General features: G+C 30.9%; 2 protein-coding genes across 3 annotated transcripts in view; one reads left to right on the top strand and one right to left on the bottom strand.

The window, feature by feature from the left end:
• The window catches only part of LOC145305522 (uncharacterized), a 48,002-nt gene extending 25,943 nt beyond the window's left edge, over nucleotides 1–22,059 (top strand). Inside the window, exons 11-13 of one of the 2 annotated variants that reach the window (XM_080147166.1) lie at nucleotides 16,389–16,503; nucleotides 17,394–17,471; nucleotides 18,977–22,059. In XM_080147166.1, coding sequence (XP_080003292.1) covers nucleotides 16,389–16,503; nucleotides 17,394–17,471; nucleotides 18,977–18,983 — 200 coding nt within the window. In that variant the 3' untranslated portion in view covers nucleotides 18,984–22,059. Of the gene's footprint in view, nucleotides 1–16,388; nucleotides 16,504–17,393; nucleotides 17,472–18,972 lie in introns of both variants that reach the window. The other variant, XM_080147158.1, reaches the window with a different exon arrangement.
• The window catches only part of LOC145305586 (mannonate dehydratase-like), a 284,200-nt gene that overhangs the window by 216,752 nt on the left and 40,894 nt on the right, over nucleotides 1–26,554 (bottom strand). The gene's annotated exons all lie outside the window — the stretch shown is intronic.

Here is a 26,554-nt window from a genome sequence, read left to right as displayed (position 1 = left end):
GAGTTGCTACGCTTCTTAAATAATACACAGGAATCACCACTTACTGTTTGAAATTGATAGGACAATTCTAAATCGACATAGTGTATGAACAGACGGACGCACAGACCCTTATCATAAACAAATAAGATTATTGAAATTACATCACCAGGCCGGGATTTGACATTATTATTGCACGTATTATAGACAACTTTCAGTGTAAAGTAAAATCCTAATACTAAAGTAACAGAATGATTGTTTGTCTGTGTGTCTGTCTGTGTGTATGTATCTTGCTAACCGCTGAACCGATCGGGTTCTCCTTATCAGGGTAGATTCTCATGGTTTCTGGGAAGGTTTATAACTATTTTGGGGGAGGGTACAACCACCCTCCCAAGAGAAATGACAAAAAAATCGAAGTTTTAAAAAATATATGGGAGACTTCAACGTAATATAAAGAGAATTATCGTAAAATAAAGAAGTAATGTAGAGACTTTAACAAATATAAACATCTAAAGTGCCACTAGAGGCCTCTAGGGGCGTAGCCGCTAGTAAAAAATATAGGAATTAAAACAAAACTGTAAGGTATTAATTTTATGATTTTATATTAATATTCATGAAAAAATGTCTGTAATTTGATGCTAAACATGATTCAGTATAGCCGATAAATTGATGTACATCCTTAAACTGTTTTTAACCTATTTTTGAATGGGGGGTAAAAAATATACTAGGACACCTATAGAATCAGACTGCAGAGCCCAAATTTGAATTAAGTCCCCGATAAACTTTTTTTGGGGGATTTAAAAATTAATTTTTAGTGTTGCTGTAATCATTTTGACCGTAGCAAAAGCTCTTTTTTACTTCGGGTAATATTGTGGCTCACAGAACATTTTTATATAATTCACTTTATATTGATACAATAAAAAAAACATTACTCTGTTCATTGGAAATAATTTTTTTTCCAAAACAATTAATTTCATTGAAAAATCTAACATTTACAATAAAACAAATAATTCTGAAATCTAACCAATAAAAAGTCTTGTTTTATATAATTTTTTACAATTCAAAAAAAGAGTGTTTTCACAAAGTGACTTATTTCCAATGTGGTTAAATATTTTTTATTTAATTAAAATGAAAAGAATGAAAACCATACACATAAAAGATACATTCTTTTTAAAATTATTTTAAAAGATAAGTTTGAATAATCTTATTATATAACACATTTGTATATGTGACAAAAATAAATTTGTTGTATTGCATAAACATTTGTTGTCATTTAACCCTTTACAGCCATTTTTTATGTTTTTAAAATAAGTGAGAGAACACAAAAATGTTAATGTTAATTCGTTGATATATTATAGAGAATTAACTTTTTAGTGAATTTTTATAGTAAAATCATAAGGCCTAATTTTACTCTATACCAGAATAAAATATTTATGAAGCAAAACACTCTAAAAGCTACGAATTTTACCCAAATAAAAAAAAAACCTTTTGCTTCGGTCAAAATGATCACGGCAACAGTAAAAATTAATATTTAAATCCCCCCAAAAAAGTTTATTGGGGACTTAATTCAAATTTAGGCTCTGCAGTCTCATTCTACTGGTGTCATAGTATATTTTTTATATACGATTTAAAAATAGGTTAAAAACAGTTTAATGATGAAACACAAAATTACCCTATTGTATATTAAAATTAGTGGTTTAAACGTTACACTCTACTTAGTGAATCAACCAATCAAAATTCAAATCATAAGTCCCCAAAGTTGTTTAGCCAAAGAATAGGAAAAGTTATTATAAAACTTTGGGGATTATTGTAATAAGCCCATTGTCTTATCTCTCGGCTGAGAACCGGTCTTAATCCAGCAGTTAATCGGTTTCAAAGCCATACTGGAAAATGGATTGTAACTCTTTAAAAGAAAACCTTTTTATAGTCAGGGTCAGTCTGTCCATCAGTACTGGTTAGCTTTTTTCGTTAATTTAGACATGTAAGAATTGTCCTATCAATTTAAAACACACTACATTATAACAAGTAGGTACGATTTAGGAATCGTAGCAACTCTATAATTGTTAAAAGATCTTAATCATCTTATTTTTCGACTACTGATTCCTATGACAACAAGGGACAATGTTATAAGCAAAGCATATCTTTAATGAAGTCCCATAAATTTAATTATGTCCTTATACAGTATCATGCTAATTTAGTTCTGACACTCTACAATTGTAAATGTTCATTAACACTTGACATATCAGCAGTAGGGACCACTTTTAACGTCTTAAACTGTTTTTAACCTATTTTTAAAACGTATATAAAAAATATACTATGGCACCAGTAAAATCAGACTGCAGAGCCTAAATTTAAATTAAGTCCCTAATAAACTTTTTTGGGGGGATTTAAATATTAATTTTTACTGTTGCCGTGGTCATTTTGACCAAAGCAAAAGGTCTTTTTTTATTTGGGTAAAATTCGTAGCTTTTAGTGTTTTGCATCATAAATATTGTATTCTGGTATAAAGTAACATTAGGCCTTATGATTTTACTATAAAAATTCACTAAAAAGTTAAATCTTTACAATATACCAATGAATTAACATTAACATGTTTGTGTTCGTTCACCTATTTTAAACACATAAAAATTGGCTGTAAAGGGTTAAATTTGATGACAAGATGACATGATGTCAACAAATGTTTATGCAATACAACAAAATTATTTTTGACACATATACAAATATGATATAAAATAAGATTATTCAAACTTATTTTTTTAAATATTTTTAAAAAGTATGTATCTTTTACGTGTATAGTTTTCATTCTTTTCATTTTAATTAAATAAAAATTATTTAACTACATTGTAAATAAGTCACTTTGGGAAAACACTCTTTCGGAAATTATAAATAATTGAAATGAAACCAGAAATCTTATTGGTTTAACTTTAGCATTATGTGTTTTATTGTATTATGTTAAACTTTTTATTGAAATTGATTGTTTTAGAAAAAAAATTATTTCCATTGAACAGAGAGAGTTTTTTTATTATTGTATTGATATAAACTGAATCATATAAAATTGTTCTGTAAGAAACAATTTAACCCCAAACTAAAAGTTGCTTTTGCTCCCGTCAAAATGATCACAGCAACATATAAAATTAATTTTTAAATCCCCCCAAAAAAGTTTATTGGGGACTTAATTCAAATTTGGGCTCTGCAGTCTGATTCTACTGGTGTCATAGTATATTTTTGATATATGATTAAAAAATAGGTTAAAAACAGTTTAAGTCATGACACGATGTCGGGTCGAGATTCAAACCCATCACCTCCCAGACAATGAGCGGATGCGCTACGTGTTGAGCCACGATTGCGAGTTACACACAATATTTAATAATTATGTTATCTTATTTGTTGGCCCAGAAGCTTTCGGTACTTATATCGAAGTTTTAGAATCGCAGGAACCTAAAGGGATATGACAATGGCCGATAAATTAATTTACATCCCCAGTGAACAAAAATTAATAGATTACAATTAGAATTAGAAACGTTTCAAAACTATAGTTTATAAACTTTGGGGACTTGATTCACAAACAGCCCAATTTACCATCCCTCCCTGAAAAACGCACGCTCATTGGTCAGTTTGGGTACTTTTTTTTATCGTCCATTGTCTTATTCCTTACAATTCTTGTTATAAACGAAAATTAAGTTTGAAGTAAAGAAAACAAGGATGACAACATCCATAAAAGCGAAGCTCTGAAACGGTAGGACAAACGGACATTAACACTTGTATAATGTCAGAACTGAATAATCAGAATGCGAATGTATAAGAGTCAAAGCAAAATTGTAAGTAAATTTGTTGAAAAACTACTTGATACAGGATAATGTTTATGGACATACTTACATTTCTAGGACTTGATTATAGAGTTGCTTCGCTTATAATATTGTACTTTGTTGTCCCAGGAATCAGTATACCAAAAATCAGACAAATCGGATAATTAGGTCACATACAAATTTGTTGTTAAAAATGTAAAAAAATCAACATGTTTAAAATGGACGTACGGACATTCTAGTAATGATTATAGAGTTGCTACGCTTTCTAACTCGTACCTAACTATTATAGGAATCACCATGCAAAATTTGAAATCGAAAGGACAATTCTAACATGCCTAAATTAACGGAAAAAAGCTATTTAAAAAAGTAAAAAAATCAACATGTTTAAAATGGACGTACGGACATTTTGGTAATGATTATAGAGTTGCTACGCTTTCTAAATCGTACCTAACTACCAAAGGAATCACCATGCAAAATTTGAAATCGATAGGACAATTCTAACATGTCTAAATTAACGAAAAAAGCTATCCGTTACGGACGGACGTACGGACGGACGGACCGACCCTAATTATAGAAAAGCTTCGCTTTTAAAAATGTAATAATAAGTTTTGTGAGCCCCGAGATTCCTAAGGCTAATAAAACTGGTTATAATCTGTACATTTTTCAGTATGGCCTAGTACCGAAAATATTTTTTCCAGTATGGCTTCAAAACCAATTAAAATCTGCTGAATTAGAACCAGTTCTAATCAATACTGAAAAAAATCATGTATAGCAACTTATTACAGACAATTTTCCACGTGTATTAAAACAAAAAATCATAAAATTAACATCCGTTTTCTTAGCCAGGTCCTTCAATTATCAGAGCTAACAAAACTGGTTTTAATCTTATAATTTTTTTATTTAATATCCGTAGAAAGCTGAATATAATACGATGCGATAAATAATTATTTTTTTATATAATCATACAAAGTAGAACGATGTCTGTCTGTTTGTTTGTAATGATGGATCTTAATAACCACTGAACCGATCGGGTTCTTATTAACAGGGGAGCTTCTCATGGTCCCAGGAAGGTCTATAACTATTTTGGGGGAGAGTACTATTACCTCCCAAAAGAAATCAACTCAAGAAAAAATCTCCCCCCCCCCCCAAGAAAAAAATCTAAATAAAAAATCGGTTTTGGGATTCAACACCCCCATCCTCAAATGCCCCTAAAGGCCACTAAGGGGCGAAGCCAATAGTGTTTTTTATAAAGTAACAGGATCTATGCATGTCTCTGTCTATCTGTACCACATTATCTCGCTAACCGCTATAATTCTTCTTACAATGTAGTTTCTTATAGGACCTGGTTAAGGTTTATAACTATATTAAGGGAGGATACCAACACCCTCCTAAAAAAATTGCCCTTACACTTTTCTACAGAACAAAATTAGTAAATTATCATATAAAACTTTGGGTACCAGTGTAATTTATGGTCCAATGACGCCTCCCTTCCTTATTTGCTCATAGATATACATCAAACGTTTTAAGTACCAAACATCAACCTATTTATATTATTATGCAAGTTCGTAATCGTAACCTTCCTTATATTTGTCTCTTATATATAGTAAATGTAAATAACAAAATGGATAGCTTATGAAAATGTAGAAAGCTTTGTGTCAAAATAGTTTTTAAAACACACGCACTTATGGACTATATGTACTGTATATCATATATTACTGAAATAAAGTAATGCTCAAATGTGATCCAAAAAACAATAAAAATATTAATCTTTTAGATTCCTTGTATCTGCCGCTATCGCCGTAATGGTGCGTCCTACGTGGATGCTTCTGATAACCACTTTTGTTGGGCTCTAGGAGTTCTAGAAAAAAGTATTTCTTGGTCAAGTCCGTAAAATGACTCCCAGGACTACTTCAAGGGGTTGAAAAGGTTCGAATTAAGTAATGGCCAGAATAAAACAAAATTTGGGTATTTTGACGGATTTATAGCATTTACTTTATTTCAGTAATATATGATCATTTTAAACTTAAGAAAACAGAGACTTACCTTATATTTAATAGAACAACTATAGTTTCCTTTCAATAGAGCTTGGCTTGGTTAAAATTATGTGTTGTATTGATTTAACTTTACGATTTTCTACAATTCAAATATTCTTTAAAGTATTATTTAATAGATAGAATATTGATCTGCTAGAAAAATGTATAGTTAAAATAGAAATATAATTCACTTGAGAATATTTCTTTTTTTATCAAATAACTCGTAACTGTAGAAAATAAATTGCACAGATTTACATAACAAATACATCTTTACTCTAGGAGTAACTTTGGCTTACTGACGCGCGGCTGACCCGACACGTTAGCTAGTGTCTTGACCCAATCGATGACCCGGCACGACACACACACACATATACACTTACACACACACGATCATACACACGGAAATACAAACACATACACAGATTTCAATTTTAGGTTTGGTATTGTAAGGGAAAAGACAATTGACAAATAAATTTTACTTAAAATTTAAAGCAACCAAAATTTGTCTTTTTAGTTATATTTTGGTGCTTTCACAGAAAGTACTTGTTGAGCACTGCCACCCTTTTATTTTGTAATAACAATTGTAAAACTACCTGGCCTCACCCCAATATAATCAAATATTAACAAGGATGACAACATCAATAAAAGCAAAGCACTGAAACGGTAAGACAAACAGACATTAACATTTGTATAGTGTCAGAATAATCAGAATATAAATGTATAAAAGTCGAACCAAAATTGTAAGTAAATTTGTTGAAAACTGCTTGATACAGAATAATGTTTATGGACATACTTACATCTTTAGGACTTTATTATAGAGTTGCTTCGCTTATAACAGTATACTTTGTTGTCCAATGAATTAATATACCAAAAATCAGATCAATCGGATGATTAGATCACATGAAAATTTGTTGTTAAAAAAGTAAAAAACAAGGATTACAACATCCATAAGTAGCGAAGCATAAAAATTCGTGACGGACTGACAGACAAAGTGAATTATAGAGTAGCTTCGCTACTAAAAACGACATGTTTAAAATGGACGTACGGACATTCTGGTAATGATTATAGAGTTGCTACGCTTTCTAAAAGCTACCTGTTACGGACACTGGACCGACCATAATTATAGAAAAGCATCGCTTTTAAAAATAAGGGGCGAGGTTGGGTTTCAGTGCTTAACAAGGATCTAATAGTAAAAGTGCCATTCTTATTATTTTTGGTTTATTTACTATGGGTAAAAGAACTTGGACACTGATATTCTGTCACAAAGCAGTCAAAAGTCAATGTAAGTAAGTACCCAAATTACATGGTTTTCAGGAAGACCGGACATCTTAGGCTTTTCATTACACTTGTCCTCAAAGTTTTATATTAATGTATTCTTAATCGTTGGTATACTTTGGGGACTTTTATTGGAATTTGATTAGTTATTCATTAAGTATAGTGTCAGTGTCCAAACGTTTCAACCACTAATGACAAACTACAGAAGGGGTATTTTTGTGTATCATTATTTGGAATGTACGTCAATTTATCAACTTTTGCCTTATCCCTTTAGATCCCTGGAGGTTAAAATTTCAATTAACGTTTCAAAAGCTTTTATGCCAAAGAATAAGGTAAAGTAGTTAAGAAAATTTGTACATACTTTAATTCAGGAATCTTAGGGGATAAGACAATGAACGTATAATTCTACAATGATGTTGAATCAAATAACCCCTGTTGTACATTAAAAATTACAGGTAAAGCTTTGGGCACTACAAGATATAAAATCAATCAAAACTCAATAAAAGTATCAAAAGTTTGGGTATAGTCCCTTTCGTGGCAATGCGCCTTAAGGGGCGATTCCTCGTTTTTTTTCACAGCAGCTTTACCTATTTCTATCCCCTACCGGGGGCTCTAACCCTGCGGGGCCAATTGCCTAACCCTGTGGGGCAATCACCTAACCTAACCTAAAATAACCTATCAAAAGCCATTTTATAAATACGACGCATCGCCCCTTAAGGGGCGTTGCCACGATGGGGACTATACCCAAAAGTTTTTAAGCGGACTAAAGAGCGAGAGTGGTAATAAACCTGTGTAATTTATTGTCCTTCTAACTTCTTTACAGCCCAATGTTGTCTCCCTCCCTGGGTATAGTAAGTGTTGTCTACAGGGAGGAATAATGGATGAAAAATGAATTAAATTCTATCTTTGATATCACGAGAAAGATAAGAAAAGGAGAGTATAAATATCAGAGAGAATTTTATTTCCCATTGTCCAATCCCTTGTGAAGCTTCTCTGTAACGTCTGTTCATTTTTATTATGTCATAATTTTCCTATAGATTCAAACTTCAGGCAATGATTCCTGTAACAAAATTTAGATTTGGAAAGCGAAGCATTTCTATATCATTATCAGAAATTCTTAACTTTGTTTTGTTTTTAAAGCCTAGAGTGCCGAAGGCCCGGTCCAACAAAACTGGTGTTAATATTATGATTCTAATTTTACTATTGCTAGAAAATGTCTATATTATGATACAATACATGTTTTTTTTCAGTATGGTTAAGCACCGGTTCTTATTCAGCGGATATTAATCAATTGTGAAGCCTATTGTAAAATCAAATAAATTACGGACTAAATGATGGACAGGCAGAAAAGTGAATTGTAGAGTAGCTTCGACTTCTATTCTTTTTTAGTTGTTTCCAGAGAGGGAGGAGACAATTGACTGTTTATTACAATAGTCCCCAAAATTTTACAATAACGTTTTCTTATTCGTTGGTTTTGGGGATTTTTACTGAATTTTGATTGGTTGATTAAATTGAGTGTATAAACATTTGAACCACTTATTTTAATCTACAGATGGGGTTATTTAGCATGTCATCATTAGGGATGTGCATTAATTTATCGACCATTGTCTTATCTCTTTAGATTTTAATCAATTTTAGGCATATTTTTTGGTGGTATCTAAATTTTTTTTCTTGTGGACAGGCCTTTTAAGTGAATGCTTTTCATTACACGACAACAAATTCAGTTTTAAGTCCCATGTATGTGTTATAACATACAATATAGGCCAACGTTAAAATTTATCTGGAAGTGATGGGACAATGGCAGATTGATTATTATACCTTTATAGATAAAAATGAATTGGTTTGGCAAGGATAATTAATATTCCATTGTCTTTAACCATTATCCCAGAGTTAATTAAATCTACAGGCATTTGAATCTAATTTATGAAGCTATTTATAATTTAAAGTTTAAATCTATTTTTACAGTTTTGATAAGCAACAAGAGCGGGAAAATGTTGCTTTATCAAGATGACTGAAGTAAATAAATTTAATGTGTAGTAATTTTTTTCTGTATCTATGACTGTTTCTTGTCTAGATGAATTTAAATTTGAAGCGATTTTTTATACTTTTTAGTAGCGAAACATCTCAATAATTCAAAATGTCCGTATTTATGTCCATCCAATTTTTCACCTGCCTTGTTTGTTCGTCCGTTTGTATGTCTGTCCGTCTGTCTGTCTATCCGTCTGTCTGTCTATCTGTCCGTCTTTTTGTCCGTCTTTTTGTCCGTCTTTTTGTCCGTCTTTTTGTCCGTCTTTTTGTCCGTCTGTTTGTCTGTCTGTCTGTCCGTCTTTTTGTCCGTCTGTCAGTCTGTCTGTCTGTTTGTCTGTCTGTCCGTCTGTTCTTCTGTCTGTCCGTCTGTCTGTCCGTCTGTCTGTCTGTCCCTATTTCTGTCCATCTGTCTGTCCGTCTTTTTGTCTGTATGTCTGTCCGTCTGTTTGTCCGTCTGACTGTCTGTCTGTCTGTCTGTCTGTCCGTCTGTCCGTCTGTCCGTCTGTCCGTCTGTCCGTCTGTCCGTCTGTCCGTCTGTCTGTCTGTCGGTCTGTCCGTCTGTCTGTCTGTCCGTCTGTCCGTCTGTCCGTCTGTCTGTCTGTCTGTCTGTCTGTCCGTCTGTCCGTCTGTCTGTCTGTCTGTCTGTCTGTCTGTCTGTCTGTCTGTCTGTCTGTCTGTCTGTCTGTCTGTCTGTCTGTCTGTCTGTCTGTCTGTCTGTCCGTCCGTAAGAAACAAATTAGGGAAAACATGATATTCTTGGTTCCTATAATAGATAGATAGCTCATAGCTGCTTTATTTCATAGAAATTTTTAGTCTTTTTTCTTATTTTTTCTGTAGTGACGCATCAGGTACAAGTCCTCTCCATTTAACCAACCCTTTGATTGCAGTACCTTAGTCTGAAAAATCCTAACTGTGCATGATAATGAGTTGGGCCTATTTGGGCCAAGGCATACCGCTTACTATTTATGTTGCACATCTCACATAGCAGCTGTGAGAGCCATTTTTAATGTCTAGATATGAAGTGGTGTTGTACCGAGATTCCGTCACTTCCCGACAACAAGTGGATGCACTACCTGTTGAGCCATGGTCGCAGTTTTCTCTTATTTAAAGGGCGAATATAGATTGAACATGATATGGCCTCAAAAAAAACGTGCCATTCCATAGATTATAAATAACTTAAAAATATTGACATATTCAATTGTATAAGTCTGTTTATAGCTTAAAACCCGTCAATCTGAAGAAAATATTATGTAATTAGTGTGGTTCCCTAAGAACTCAAGCACTCTAGCATCACACAAGGCTTCGTGGCAAGGTTGAATTAAAAAGCTTTCGTTAAATGATAGTCGTAATAACGTGGAAACCAATTAATCAGGGGTAAATATACCCTCCTTCTACCTTCCTAAAGTAAAATATTTAAAAGTTAAAAAAACATCAAATAATGTAAAAAGTAAAAAAAAATAATCGATAAAATTTTCTTGGAGGAAGAATGATTTCAAATCCCTGTTTTTTTGTGGCCGTGTGTGTGAATGTTGAAAATGCGTACTCAAGGGTGTTTATATCATCATAAATTAATCAAAGATCTCTGTACTGAAAATAAACTTTAGGACGTATTATTTACCCTGTCAATACTCCTGACGCCCTTCTACGCAAATTATTTTTACGCTTTTTAAAAATTAAATAAACTAGTATATAATCTAAAATAATAAACATTTAAATTATCTTTTAAGGTGCGTGCCACTGTAATAGTCAATCAAACTTAAGCAAAATAGTCAAAAAAAAGTCTTGTAAAGGGCTAAAATAAACGATTTTGTCGGCAATCTGATTTATTATATGTTCAATTGAAACAGAAAATTGCAAAATCTACTTAAGGATTTTTTTGAATTTTTAAATTTGGCATAGATATTCTAAAAGTATGTAATGGCACCTTTGATATAAGCTCATATCATATCGAACCTATATTTGCCCTTTAAATGAAAATAATTATTTTTTAATCTATTATCCTATTCTTCATATAAAAGCAACAGGATGTCTAACTGTTTCCCCTGTATGTCTCCATGTCTGTCATGTTAAGAACTTTGCTAATTTCTGAACAGACATTGTTTCTCTGTATGGTTTTTTAAAATGATCTTCTCATAAGTCCTAAGAAGGTTTATTTCTATTTGAAAAAGGTACTGCACTCCTCCAAAAATTAATTGTTCCTAGAAAAATTATTCTCCCCCTCCCTGATTTTTTTAACTTTTTTCTTTTAAAACAAAATTTTGGGGGAAGGCCAATTTACTATTTTTATCACCTTTCAAGTGCACCTAGAGGCCTCTAGGGGGCATATCTTTTGATATACAAAAAGGTAGTGATGATGATTGTAGGCGAGCTTGGTGATGTTTTGAGCACAAGTTCTATCCAGGTCACCTTTGAACATACTCTGCATTTTGAATTTCAATGTAACCCACTCAATCGCATCAGATAACCAACCCTTTGATTGCAAAACTATTGTGATTGATTGCTTGTAAGTAATTTATCAAAAATTTGCTTGATTTGGTATATAAGCCAACAAAGCAATAATTTTCATTGATTGCTTATGAGAAATTTAACCAAAAATTGCATGATTTGGTATATAAGCAAAATAAGCCTTTATTGTGATTGACTGCTTGTAAGTAATTTTTAAAAAAATAGCATGATTTGGTACATAAGCCAAATAAGCAATAATTTTCATTGATTACTTATAAGTAATTTATCAAAAAATTGCATGATTTAGTAAATAAGCAATAAATGTTATTGATTGCTTGTAAGTAATTTATGAAAAAATAGCATGATTTGGTATATAAGCCAAATAAGCAATAATTTTTATTGATTACTTATAAGTAATTTATCAAATAATTGCATGATTTGGTAAATAAGCCAAATAAGCAATAAATGTAATTGATTGCTTGTAAGTAATTTATGAAAATATTGCATGATTTGGTATATAAGCCAAATAAGCAATAAATGTGATTGATTGCTTATAAGTAATTTATCCAAAAATTGCATAATTTGGTTTATAAGCATATATGTGATTCATTGCTTATAAGTAATTTATGATATAATTTTATGATTTGGTATATAAGCTAAAGAAGCAAAAAATGTGATTGATTGCTTATAAGTAAGGGGTGTCATAGCTCAGTGGTAATGCATTGAGTTATGGTGATGAGAATTCAAGTTCTAGTCCCCATGTGGCAACTCTAATTACTCAGTTGAATACATTCAGGCAACTTCATCTGGTTGACTTAATTTGGGACACCTGCCATACTCGGCAAGGGTGAGGTAATAATGTGTAGCTCTCATGATATAGCAGGTCAAGTCATAATGTGCTTGAACGTGGAGCTTGATAGCCCTAGTGGCTATACAAAAGTTTCTCAGCCAACTCCATGACTACTTAGGTCCAAACACTAGGAAACTATGGCTAATCAATCAATCAATCAATTTCTTATAAGTAATTTATGAAAAAAATTGCATGATTTGGTATATAAGCCAAATAAGCAATAAATGTGATTGATTGCTTATAAGTAATTTATCAAAAAATAGCATGATTTGGTAAATATGCCAAATAAGCATTAAATGTGATTGATCACTTGTAAGTAGTTTATCAAAAAGTAGCATGATTTGGTATATAAGCCAAATAAGCAATAAATGTGATTGATTGCTTGTAAGTGATTTATGAAAAAATGGCATGATTTGGTATATAAGCTATATAAGTACTAAATGTGATTGATTGCTTCTAAGTAATTTATCAAAAAAATGCATGATTTTGTATATAAGCCAAATAAGCACTAAATGTGATTAATTGCTTATAAGTAATTTATCAAAAAAATGCATGATTTGGTATATAAGCCAAACAATAGGTTTCTAAGTAATATCTTCTGTTAATTTAAAATATAGTTAATAATCAACCATTAAGAGTTATAAAAAAAAGTGGTAATTGCTGGGATCTTGGACAAAGTAGCCTTGGACAAAGTGACCTCTGGACAAAGTAGCCTCTAGGACAAAGCTCTTGGGACAATTACTTTAGAAAAGTAGCTTCCTAAGGAAAATAGTCTCCTAAGGAAAGTAGCCTCCACTTTTAATAAAGGTCATGGCCACAGAGCTTGGCCCCCTATAAATTACTTAGAAGCAATCAATCACATTTATTGCTTATTTGGCTTATTTACCAAATCATGCAATTTTTTGATAAATCTATAATACAAAGTAGCTTGATGTCTGTCCGTCTGTCTGTCCCTTAAGATCTTGGTAACCACTGAACCGATTGGATTCTACTCTTCAGGGTATATACCTATTGGTCCTGCGGTGGTTTTAAGCTATTTTCTTGGGGGGTGGGACACCCCCAACCCCCCCAAAAACAAAAAAATTCCCCCCTTTTTTTTTTTTTTTTTTACTAATTTTACGAATTTTAGGAATTTTAGGAATTTTAGGAATTTTACGAAATTTACAAATTTTACGAATTTTGCGAATTTAATCACAAAATGTTTTCCTGCTGGGTAGGTGCGAAAATTTGTGATCCATTCTGCTGGGTAAGTAATAGAAGATGTAATTATACCTCTCGGGGCAAAGCCACTAGTTACTTATAAGTAATCAATGAAAATTATTGCTTATTTGGCTTATATACCAAATCATGCAATTTTTTGATAAATTACTTATAAGTAATCAACAAAAATTATTGCTTATTTGGCTTATATACCAAATCATGCAAATTTTTTATAGATTACTTATAAGCAATCAATCACAATAAATGCTTATTTGGCTTATATACCAAATCATGCAATTTTTTGATAAATTACTTATAAGAAATGAATCACAATAAATGCTTATTTGGCTTATATACAAATCATGTAATTTTTTGATAGATTACTTACAAGCAATCAATGAAAATGATTGCTTAATTGGCTTATATACCAAATCATGCTATTTTTTTCATAAATTACTTATAAGCAATCATTGAAAATGATTGCTTATTTGGCTTATATACCAAATCATGCTATTTTTTCATAAATTACTTATAAGCAATCAATGAAATTAATTGCTTATTTGGCTTATATACCAAATCATGCAATTTTTTGATAGATTACTTATAAGCAATCAATCACATTTATTGCTTATTTGGCTTATATACCAAATCATCCAATTTTTTGATAGATTACTTATAAGCAATCAATCACAATAAATGCTTATTTGGCTTATATACCTAATCATGTAATTTTTTGATAGATTACTTACAAGCAATCAATGAAAATGATTGCTTAATTGGCTTATATACCAAATCATGCAATTTTTTGATAAATTACTTATAAGAAATGAATCACAATAAATGCTTATTTGGCTTATATACAAAATCATGTAATTTTTTGATAGATTACTTACAAGCAATCAATGAAAATGATTGCTTAATTGGCTTATATACCAAATCATGCTATTTTTTTCATAAATTACTTATAAGCAATCAATGAAAATGATTGCTTATTTGGCTTATATTCCAAATCATGCTATTTTTTCATAAATTACTTATAAGCAATCAATGAAAATAATTGCTTATTTGGCTTATATACCAAATCATGCAATTTTTTGATAGATTACTTATAAGCAATCAATCACATTTATTGCTTATTTGGCTTATATACCAAATCATCCAATTTGTTGATAAATTACTTATAAGTAATCAATCACAATAAATGCTTATTTGGCTTATATACCAAATCATGTAATTTTTGATAGATTACTTATAAGCAATCAATCACATTTATTGCTTATTTGGCTTATATACCAAATCATACAATTTTTTGATAGATTACTTATAAGCAATCAATCACAATAAATGCTTATTTGGCTTATATACCAAATCATCCAATTTGTTGATAAATTACTTACAAGCAATCAATCACAATAAATGCTTATTTGGCTTATATACCAAATCATGCAATTTTTTGATAGATTACTTATAAGCAATCAATCACAATAAATGCTTATTTGGCTTATATACCAAATCATGCAATTTTTTGATAGATTACTTATAAGCAATCAATCACATTTATTGCTTATTTGGCTTATATACCAAATCATACAATTTTTTGATAGATTACTTATAAGCAATCAATCACAATAAATGCTTATTTGGCTTATATACCAAATCATCCAATTTGTTGATAAATTACTTACAAGCAATCAATCACAATAAATGCTTATTTGGCTTATATACCAAATCATGCAATTTTTGGATAAATTACTTATAAGCAATCAATCACATTTGTTGCTTATTTGGCTTATATCAGCCAAATCTTCTCTTTTTTTCATAAACTGCTTACAGGAAGGAAGGGATTAATTATTACTCCTCCTTCTTTTTCTTCACTTCAACTTATATAAGCCACTTTTACTGTAAATGACTGAGTATTTATTTACTCCACCCTCTTTTATCTCACAAGTAAGACCAAATTGTTGTAGAATGCTGATATAAGTAAGCAATTAGTATTCTTTATGGCTTATCAGTAATTTACCACAAAAATGGCACAATGGCACATTTAAGTAAGCCAAAAAAAATGTTAATTGCTTACTTACACGTTTTGAGATTACTAGGGATAGATCACATAAAAATTTGTTGTTAAAAAAGTAGAAAATCAGGATGTTTAAAATGGACGTAAGGACATTCTGGTAATAATTATAAAGTTGCTACGCTTTCTAAATCGTAGCTAACTACTACAGGAATCATCATGCAAAGTTTGAAATCGATAGGACAATTCTAACATGCCTAAATTAACGAATAAAAGCTATCTATCTCGGACAGACGTACGGTTGGACGTACGGACGGAGGGACGGACGGACCAACCCTAATTATAGAAAAGCTTCGCTTTTAAAAATTAACCCTTGTTAAATAACTCCTAACCCGTGCAGGAATCAATTGAACCATTACATTATTAATTTTGACAATTGTATAAGGATAGGAGAAAAGAAAATATAAAATAGATGTGTTGGCAAGCCAATAAACCAATGAAAGGGAGGGGACATTGGGCTGTTTATTACACTAGTCCCCAAAGTTTTTTAATAACGCAGCTTAATCAATTTGATGGGTCGATTCATTAAGTTTAGTGTTAAACGTTTTTACCAATAATTGTAATTTAAAGAAGGAGATAATTTTCTGTATTTTCATTGGGGATGTACATAAATTTATTGATCTTTTTCTTTAGTCCCCTGAATGGCTAGGACCTCAAACCTTTTGAAATCAATATGTTTGATGACTTGAATATTTTGGCAGGCATGCCTGGCCTCCGAGGAATGGAATACCTGGATCCTGCCATAGTGAGAGGCGTGGAGGCTGGGTGCGGAGTAATATTTCCTATTCTTCTTTACTGTTTACTCCCAGCTTACAGGTAATCATATTGAAGCGCTGGAAAGTGTCAGGTGTGACGTCATAAAAATAGATCTATTATCCATCTATATTTTCTTTACGACTTCTCCTCTCATCCTTCCTTTTTAGACGTATTTGTATAACGTCACTTACATTTTCTAGCGCTTCAACCAAATTTAACCAAATACTTTTATATTCCTACACATATAGGACAATAAACCACCTTAATTCCGGGTGGCAGTTTTTTTACCAATGCCTTACCCCTGCTGGGGATTCTAACCCTGTGGGGCCTATACCTGAAGTGTATATCCCTGCGGGGGTAATTAGTGTCAAATATTACCTGAACTAAAGTATTGAACAAACTAACAAAAGACTAACACTCCCCCTTTATTTATTTTTTTTTGGCTCTGCAAGGTACTTTAGGGAAAAAAACACGTATAAGATTTTTCTAAAGTTAAAAATTTTTTTTTCTCTATCCAATTAATTTTTCTCATTGCATTGTTAATTTATTGCAATTGCAATTTATTTTAAAGAAAATAAATTCCAAGGATTTTCTTTAAAAAAAGATAATTAGACTTTCTTCAAAAATTTAATCAGCTTTAGATTTTTTTCTAAGGAATTTTTTTTTAAATTTATTATTTTTAATCAGACAAAAGAAAGCAAACTAATTTTGAAAAAACATATTAGCATAAAAAAATTATCTTAAACAAAGATAACATCATCATTAAAAGCGGTGCATAACAAATTAGACAAACACATATTAACATCAATAACAAAGAAAAGGTGCTTTAAGCAATGACTATCTTTATTGTTTCTCAAATTTGATATAATGCATCTGCTATAAAAACAAGGATGACAACATCTCGTGGATCTATCATATTCTGATTTAATCATACTTTATATATTTTTTAGGAACTTTAGTTCTGTGCCGGATTCGAATGATCTGTACCAAAGTAAGAGAGATATCTACAGAGCATCCAACACTGCTACGTGAGTATTTAATATTTTGATAGCATAGCCACTCTACAAGAATTTCTATTTTAATTTTATTTGTATCATAATTAATATTCTATCTTTGCCATATAATTTATATCAGGTATTTTTTTCGTTTAAAGCAAAAGTATTTATGGACGCTAGAGATTATTAATTTTGAGTAAGATTTAATTTATTCTTCGCAGATTTTTACTTTTTTAATAAACATAGATAAATAATGTGAATAAAAACCGGATCATGGAAAGAAAACGAAGTGGCGGGTTTTGTAGTATTTTCACAGTAGCTTTCGATAGGATATTTTGGGTTAGGTTAGGTAAATGGTTATGATTTCCCTGCAGGGTTAGGAAATTTGCCAGGCAGAAGCTAGAAATAGGAGAAAAGCTGTTGTTATATACGACAAAACCCGCTACTTCGTTTTCCTTCTAAGATCCGAAATTTTAATTATTTTCTCTTTTTGTGAATAATAAAAGCTTTATTATATAGAATTAATATTCACTATTGCTGGTTCCAGATTAATTGTTGTTTCATTAAATTTATAAATTTCTACATATTGTACCAATATATTTTTATTTTATATAAATTTATCTAACTTGAAGTCTAAGATTTAAAAAGCTTTCAAGTTGAAGAAACTTTAGTGCATACTTAAACTCAATTTCCTTCTTACACAGTTTATAGAAATATGTAAAAAGTTTTAAGATAGATAAAAATGAACTTAACGTCTTATTCATTTTTATCTTTAATATGTAGGCATTTAGTTCATTATATCCTATAGATATTATTTTATACGGATTTCAGAATTTTAGCTGTAAAAAATATCTAGAATTGATATCTGAGGAGGATTTTTAAAAAAAAAATTTACCCACTAATCGCTTAGTAGGCAAAAATGTTTTTGTGAAAAATCCTCCAATATCACATAAAAAATCTACAAAAATTAAATAAAATCTTATGTTCATAACCCTCCTATGATTTTGTTTAATTTTTGTAGATTTTAATGTTATTTTGGTGAATTTTTCACGAAAACAATTTTGCCCCACTAAGCGATTAGTGGGGCAATTTTTTTTAAAGAATCCACCTCTGTTCTGTAGAGATAAGGCAAAAACCACGAAATCGATGTACATCCCCAAAATTGGTGTACAAAATAACAATTATGTAGATTATAATTTGTGTTTATAAAGTTTAGACACTCAACTTAATGACCTAACCAATAAAAATTTTTTTAAAAGTCCTCACAGTGGTTACGTTAACGAATAAAAATTGTTATTATAAAACTTGGGGGGGGGGGGTAAGTGTAATTTCTTTCTTTATGCAATTTATCTAGGTTGGGGGGGTTATACCTTCCCCAAATAGTTATAAACATTCCTCTGACCTACCCTTTAAAAGAGAACCATATCAGTTCAGCGGTAAGCGAGATCCTTCAGTACAAACAAACAAACAAACAGAGAGACAGACATCCTGTTACTTTATTATACGGATTGATGTCTACCATGTTTTTGCATAGGCAGAGTGTGAGCGGTATCAGCACAGGAGACAGGCTCAGTCAGGCCAGTGACGTCATATGACTGTTTCCAGCATACTGACCACAGCACAACAACAAAATCAACAACATCATCAACAACAACATAAACAGCAACAACGTACAGCACATTGTTTTTCATAATTTGTCATCAAGTGAGATTTATATACATATAGGTAATAATAAGATATCATAAAATTGCCTCAAATTAGTCAGGTTTAAGTTCAGAAAGAATACAGAGGGTCATTATTCTGTAAAGTTGGTTGTTGGGATGCAGTCAAACGCTCTTATTAAGTCAAACTGTTCTTAATTATGGACCATTTAATCCCATTATATAAAGTAGTAAGCGTTTTTTGTCTGTCCCGAAGTATCTCGCTAACCGCTGAACCGATGTTGTTTTCCTTTACAGTGAAGCTTTTTATAGGCCTTGGAAAGTTTTTAAACTATTTTGGAGAGAGTGTCTTCACCCCTTGTAGCCGCTAGTGTATATACATTTGGTAAAAAAATTAAGAACACTTTGACTACAACCCAACACCAAACTTTACGGAATTATGAAAAAAATCCCTCCTTTTTTATATAGGACACAATAAATATTAATTCTTATTTTTTTTCAATTTCTGAAACGTTTTATTTTATAATGTTTGTTGTTTTCAATACTCATTCTTTTAAATAATTTTTTATAATCAAATTTTAAAAGTATATGTTTTTGCATTTAATGTACATTAATAAAAACTAGAAGGGGATTTGGTAATTTGGAGTACCATTTTCGTAATTTATCTCCATTAAAAAAATTTTTATTTAAAAAAGATAAAATAATCTTCAATTGTCATATCCCCTGGCTCCCTGTTGATAAGACCAAAGTGTTGAAGTGTAAAGTCAGTATCAAGTGCTAAAAAAAATTTACAAATATGCCAAATCTCAAGTCACAAAGATTATTTGTTTTTAAGGTTAGAATAGGTTTGATTTTAGGGATCATGGAAAGAAAACGAAGTAGCGGGTTTCATCGTATTTTCTCAGTAGCTTTTCTCCTATGGGGGCTCAAACCCGGCGGGCAATCACTATTATTTACCTAACCTAACCCGAAATAACCTATCAAAAGCTACTGTGAAAAGACGACATAACCCACTACTTCGGTTTCTTTCAATGATTCGATTTTATTTGGTAAAACTTCTTTTTACCAATTATTTTTCTTTGAAAGCCAAGGTGAATGTTTAAGACTTTAAATTGATTTGTGATTAAAATCTAATGTAAACAACCTGTTTTAACTCTTATGATGCTTTCAAAATAAACTTTAAAATTAAAATTAATTCGCAAAATATAAATAAAAAATGTAAACATTTAAGTTACAATTTTAATTTAGCTGTAAATAATAAAAAAAGATAAGTAATTTTGTAAATATTATATTTCACTAAATTGTTTGATTGTAGATAATATAAAATATTAAGATTTATATAAATGTATTATATTTTTCCAAGCTTTAAATATATTATGTTATTTTTTCCTATTAATTACAAAATACAAGTTTCAAAACTCAAAATTTGAAACCTCTTAAAAAGTCTAAGGACTTTATTTTTACCTTTAAAATGTTTTATTAAGATAGTTTAAGGTTATCTAACATAATTATTAAAAGCAAAACTTTTCAATAATTAGTTTATATACGTCAGTATACCATTTAAGTTTGTTGCATTTTTATCAGTACAGAAGATTATATACCCCCTGGCAAAATTAAGTGGGGTTTATATTCCCCATAAGTGTCCTACAACTGCACCCCCTAGGCAATTGTCTAAACCTCCACGATGCACCAAATTTAAGGGGTTTGTCAGGGTAAAAAAGTCACAACCCCTTAAATTTAGAATTTGCGCGCTTCACTTTCATGGATGTGGTCATCTTATGTATTTTAAAGATTTAATTTTCCTTATTATTTTAAAGAATAAGTATCAAGAATATCTGAAAACATATGGATGTAATTTTAGTTAAATATTCCATGAATTTATGCAAGCATTTATTTCAGTCATAACTCAAAAACTATATGTCGATTATACTTTGTAAATAAAATATTTTTCTATACATTATAGAGTTACACTTACTATGCTAAACTGTTTGTAGTTGTAAATTCATTTCTTATTAATATCAATTATAGTTGTAATTTTTACAAATTAATCTGAATTGAATTTTCAAAATAAGTTTTTATAGTGAAACATATTTTTTAATTTGCTTTTAATTGTGAGATTTTTTTATAAGCAAAAAAGTCAAATTAACACATGTAGGAAAGAAAGGGGAATATTTAAGTGCCTTTCCACCTCAATTGAAATATATTAAGTACCTTTCAAAGGGTGCTTAGCATTTTTTGTACATTCTTAAATAATATTGGCTTTTATACAATGTATAAACAATGTTTGAAAACAAATACATCAGTTAATTTTTGTGGGGATTTTGTAAAGAAAAAGAAAAATTATAAAACTATGAAACTATGAAAATAAGTTGACATATTGTTTCCATGTTAATGTATATTATTTTCTAGAGGATCCAAGAATTAGACCTTGATGGGGTATAGAAACCATATAACCAGGAAGTAGGGAATGTGATTCGGACAAACAATTGTGAGTTAAAATTTCCCCACAACCCTATTCCCATATTTCTCCCATTATTACCCACTTCCTTTCAATTATATAAAATAAACAAGTTTTACGCCAACTCTACGCCAACAAAATATTTAATATTCGACAACTTCGAATAATATTAATTGGCTGAATCACAGCCCCTTCAAATAACATCATATATGCTTTTAATATGTCACAATTGTATGCTTTTAGAAGTTTAACAATCACAGGCTTTCTTGTCTGAAAAAATTCATTACGTTGCCTTTTAACGAGGTGTTTGAAATTCTAGCTTTCTTGTCAAATGATACGGTCTCTGTACTCCAATAGGGCCAAATTTGTGGATCCTAGAAATTTGTTAGTGCAGGTTGCATGCTTATTTTCATTAGGAAGCATCACATTAGTCGCGACAAACCGACTACATCATTTTTATTATATCATGTAATTATGAAATACATTTTTAATTAAACTGTAATCCAATTTGTTACTCTTTTCCTTAAGAGATCTTAGAGGACGTATAGGTTGAATACAACTATCAATTGCGTAATAACTAATATTTAAAAAACAAAAAAAAAAATGTTGAAATGATGAGAAATTGAAGCGTATGCAAGCTAAAATTCATGAAATTGATTTTAGATCTGAACTTCCTTTGAAAATCATTATCACAAATATAAAAAAATGAATTATGACATCCACTTCAGGGAAACGGGGGATAGGTAAATGGATGATTACTTTATGCTATTTCTATTTTGGTATTTTGAATCATGGAAAGAAAACGAAGTAGTCGGTTTCGTCTTATTTTCACAGCAGCTTTACTCCTATTTCTAACCCTGCGGGGCCAATTTCCTAAACCTGCGGGGAATTTATTAACATTTTCTAATTTAACCTAAATTAACCCCTCAAAAGCTATTGTGAAAAAAGATGAAACTTCAATTTTTTTTCTCAATAATCCAGAAAAGTAAATTTATTTTTGATTGTCCTATTCCTGTATTCTAGCCACATGGAGACAGTGATGTATTTTGCAATGAACTAAGTGGGCATAATTGGCTTGCAAGGACACTTTTTACATTACCCTTTTTCATATCCCTTTTTTGCTTTATAATTTGAAATGTCCGTCCGATACGTTTTGGATTTTTTTCCGGCTTCTATTCGAGATGGACATCTAAAATTTTTAGGGATTAATTAAATTTACATTCTATAAACTCTAATTCAGTTTCAACAAGATTTGCCCATTAATTGGGGTGCTAGATCGGATCCTAGATAGACTACTTAAGTTTTCAGGGATTAAACTAACTCATAGTCTATATATTTTCACCAAGTTTTATTAAGATTTGCTTATTTGTAGTGGTGCTGATCGATTCCTAGATTCCCATATTATAAATTTTAAAAGGTTTCGTGATTTATTTTATTTTAATGTTTATTTTGAATTCCCTGCTTTATAGTTAATTTTTTCGGATGTCAGTCCGTAATTTTTGAGCTTCGCTACTTACGGATGTTGTCATCCTTGTTTTTTAAAAAAAATTTACTCTTCCATTTTGAATAATCATATGTTAAAATAATCATATCCATTTAAAACTCTGCAAAATGCTTCAGCTAACATAAAGGTCTGATTTGTGAGAATAACAACTCTATAATTTTGGTCAGAATATAATTACGTTCTTATGTCTAGACTATTTAAAAACATTTTGTGTAGAAACAAATTTCAATTTGCTGTTTCCTGAATTTTTTTTAAGGAATGCTCATATTTAGTTAGTTTAGGTTATGTACATTTTTTTTTAAATGTCCCGTAGGGCAAGGGCTCCCCCAAAACAAGCTTAACTCTAATTAGTAATTGTACATAGAAAAGTTTGTGCGTCCACAGTAAGTAATCAAATACAAAGTAGAACGATGTCTGTATGTCTCTTTGTTTGTTTGTTTGTCTGTCTGTTTGTCTGTCTGTTTGTTTGTAGCAAAGGATCTCGCTAACCGCTAAACCGATCGGGTTCTCCTTTACAGGGTAGCTTCTCATAGGTACAAGGAAGGTTTATAACTATTTTCTTGGAGAGTGGGATACCCCCAACCCCCCCAAAAAAGAAACCCCCCCCCCTCAAAAAAAAAAGAAATATTTTTTTTAAAACTAAAATTAAAATAGTGGGGTCCACTATCCCCCCCCCCTCCAAAAAAAAATTTCCCCCCCACCCCCAAAGAATTTTTTTATTTTTTATTTTAAATCTAAAATATGAAAAATTGGTTTGATTTAACCTCTTGGGGCAAAGCCCCTAGAGGCTAGGGGCGAATCTGCTAGTAATGGAATAAAGCGTGACGAATTGAACTTGTAATCCAAGAAAAATAAACTTAATAAATACAGGGATCTAAAGGAATAAGGTAATGGCCGATAAATCTATGTACATTGCCAATTATAAAACACCAAATTACCTCCTCTGTAAATTACATTTAGTGGTTCAAATGCGTGGACACTTAACTTAATTAGCCAACTAATCAAAATTATCTTAAGTCCCCAAAGTTGTTAGGTCAACGAATAAGAAAACGTTATTATAAAACTTTGGGGACTAATTGGCGTACTAATTACTACCCTATTTCCACTTCCTACCTTAAATAACTATCAGACTTAAAGAGTTTTTAATTGCAATTTGCAACAATTTCTAATACTAAAAAATACAAAACCCTTCACCTTCTCTGAAAACTGAAATAATAATCTAAATCTGACAAAAATAAAAAGAAGAAAAAATAGAGAAACCAATTGAAAGAAGTGGACATTGACGGATGATAGAAGCATTACAGACAATTTAACAATAGCACTACAGACCACACATACAGACAATTATGTGGAGGTGTGTACAATTTATATTAAGGGAAAGAGAGGGAGAGACGGGGATGGAGGGAGGGGGGGGGGGATTAGACACCAGTAGTATATAGGAAGCTCAGCAGAAACCGAAACAAACCTCTCCCAAGAGAGCTAAAGGCAAGAGTAATTTCGGAGATTTTTCAACAACAACAAAAAAAACTTTGGGAAAGGTGTTTAATGGAGGTTTTCACGATCAACAGCCAAGAAATGGAAAGGGAATTGTTGCAAGAGAGAAGTATAATGGGGTAAGGAGTAAGAAAGGTGGGTAAGAGATAGTCACTAGTTGATTGATAACTAAAGTAGACCACAGTACCATAGATACAACTTTCATTTTACTTTCCAGTAATTGTATTGTAAGTGAAAATTAAACAAAATTATCCTGCATTCAGTGTCACAAATTACAGTTTTATAAAAAAAACAAAAAGCGAGTTTTTATTTGAAAATAAAAAAAAATATGTTAAACATTTAATTATAGAGCATTAGTATAAGTAATTTAGCAAAGTAATTAACTTTTATGTTTGATGTTTGTTTGTTTGTTTTCTTTTTAGTCACTACAAGGCTAAACATTGTGGAATTTAGTTAATTTCTATTTTTATACTTTTATATGTTATATGAAGAAAGAAGGTTTTTTATTTGTTTGTCCGCTAATATCTCGAAAACCATATATAATATCTAGGTTTTCCAATTAAGGTAAGCTTCATATTGTCTATGGGTGGTTTTAAGCTTTTATAAATCTAATGTTCATGTTAGTTTTAGGTTTCATAGTCCCCAAATGATAGGTATGTAGCCGCTGATATGATACACAGAAGACATTAAAAAAGTATCATGGAATGAAAATGAAGTAGCGGGTTTCGTCGCATTTTTACAGTAGCTTCTAAAAGGTTATTTTAGATAAGGTTAGGAAAACGTTAATGATTGACATATAGGGTTAGAAATTTTCGCAGGTTCTAAAAATAAAAGAAAAGCTAATGTGAAAATATTACGAACCCGCTACTTTGTCACTTTTTAATATTTATATAGCTTTTTTTTCTGAAAAAAAATAGCACTTGATTATAAATATGTTTTTGATTTTACAACAGAGATTAAATGTTTGAAACTCAACTTGGAGCGATGCCACTAGTAACAAAACCTTTATGGAACTATATGAAGCTGTACCGTAAAGGGGAACCATTTCGGTCCAGTGCAGTGGTTAGTGATAACCTTCGCTACAGACAAAAAAAAACTTACTACTTTATATAATTGGATATTTTTTCAAACCAAATTATTATCCTGTAAATGATGCTGTGAGTATTGGTGCAAAAAATATGACGTAACAAAAAAAATAGCCAATGAGAGGCCACTATAAATTTTACCATATTGGTCAATAACGGCCTCTCATTGGCTAATTTTTTTTGTTACGTCATGTTATGTAATTTATGTTAAAAGAGTTTTTGTGTAATTTTGTAAATGAAAAATAATTTGATTTCTTTTTTATAATTTAATATTGCAACTTTCTTTTCACACAAAGGTATAAGTAGCGAAGCCACATTTAATCATGATAAATAATATATTTAATTACAAAACAGTAGTTTAAACTGTAATATAGCAATAACAACTTTGAAAATAATTTCACTAAACCCATAAAGTAAAATTTTATGGAGGATTCTTATAGGTCCCTGGATGGTTTTAGGCTACATAGTTTTTATACAATCCTTCAAATACAGAGCTCCTAGAGCTAGAAGCGCATTCGCTTGTGAATTCATAAAGTTACAACTTTTTTTTACCCTCCGACGAACCAACTCGTGGCTGATAAACTCTTTTTACTTGTTGAGTAGAATTGCTACAGAACCCAGGGAGGGAGGGGACATTGGGCTGTTTATTACACTAGTCCCAAAAGTCTTATAATAACGTTTTCTTATTCGTTAGCTCAATAACTTTTGACTTTATTGAATTTTGATTGGTTAGTTCATTCGAAACGTTTCAACCACTAATTGTAATTTGCATAAGGGGATATGATCCATTTATCTGCCATTATATTATCCTTTTAGATCCCTGTACAAAACCCACTAACATATAGTGCCTTGTCAAGATAAGTTTATATTTATTAATTTCATCTGTTCATTCATATAATTAATATTAACATTGT

This window comes from Acartia tonsa, chromosome 2 (assembly GCF_053477335.1).
Source record: "Acartia tonsa isolate MP-2025a chromosome 2, ASM5347733v1, whole genome shotgun sequence".
Taxonomy (NCBI): domain Eukaryota; kingdom Metazoa; phylum Arthropoda; class Copepoda; order Calanoida; family Acartiidae; genus Acartia; species Acartia tonsa.
This window is presented reverse-complemented; position numbering and strand designations above follow the sequence as displayed.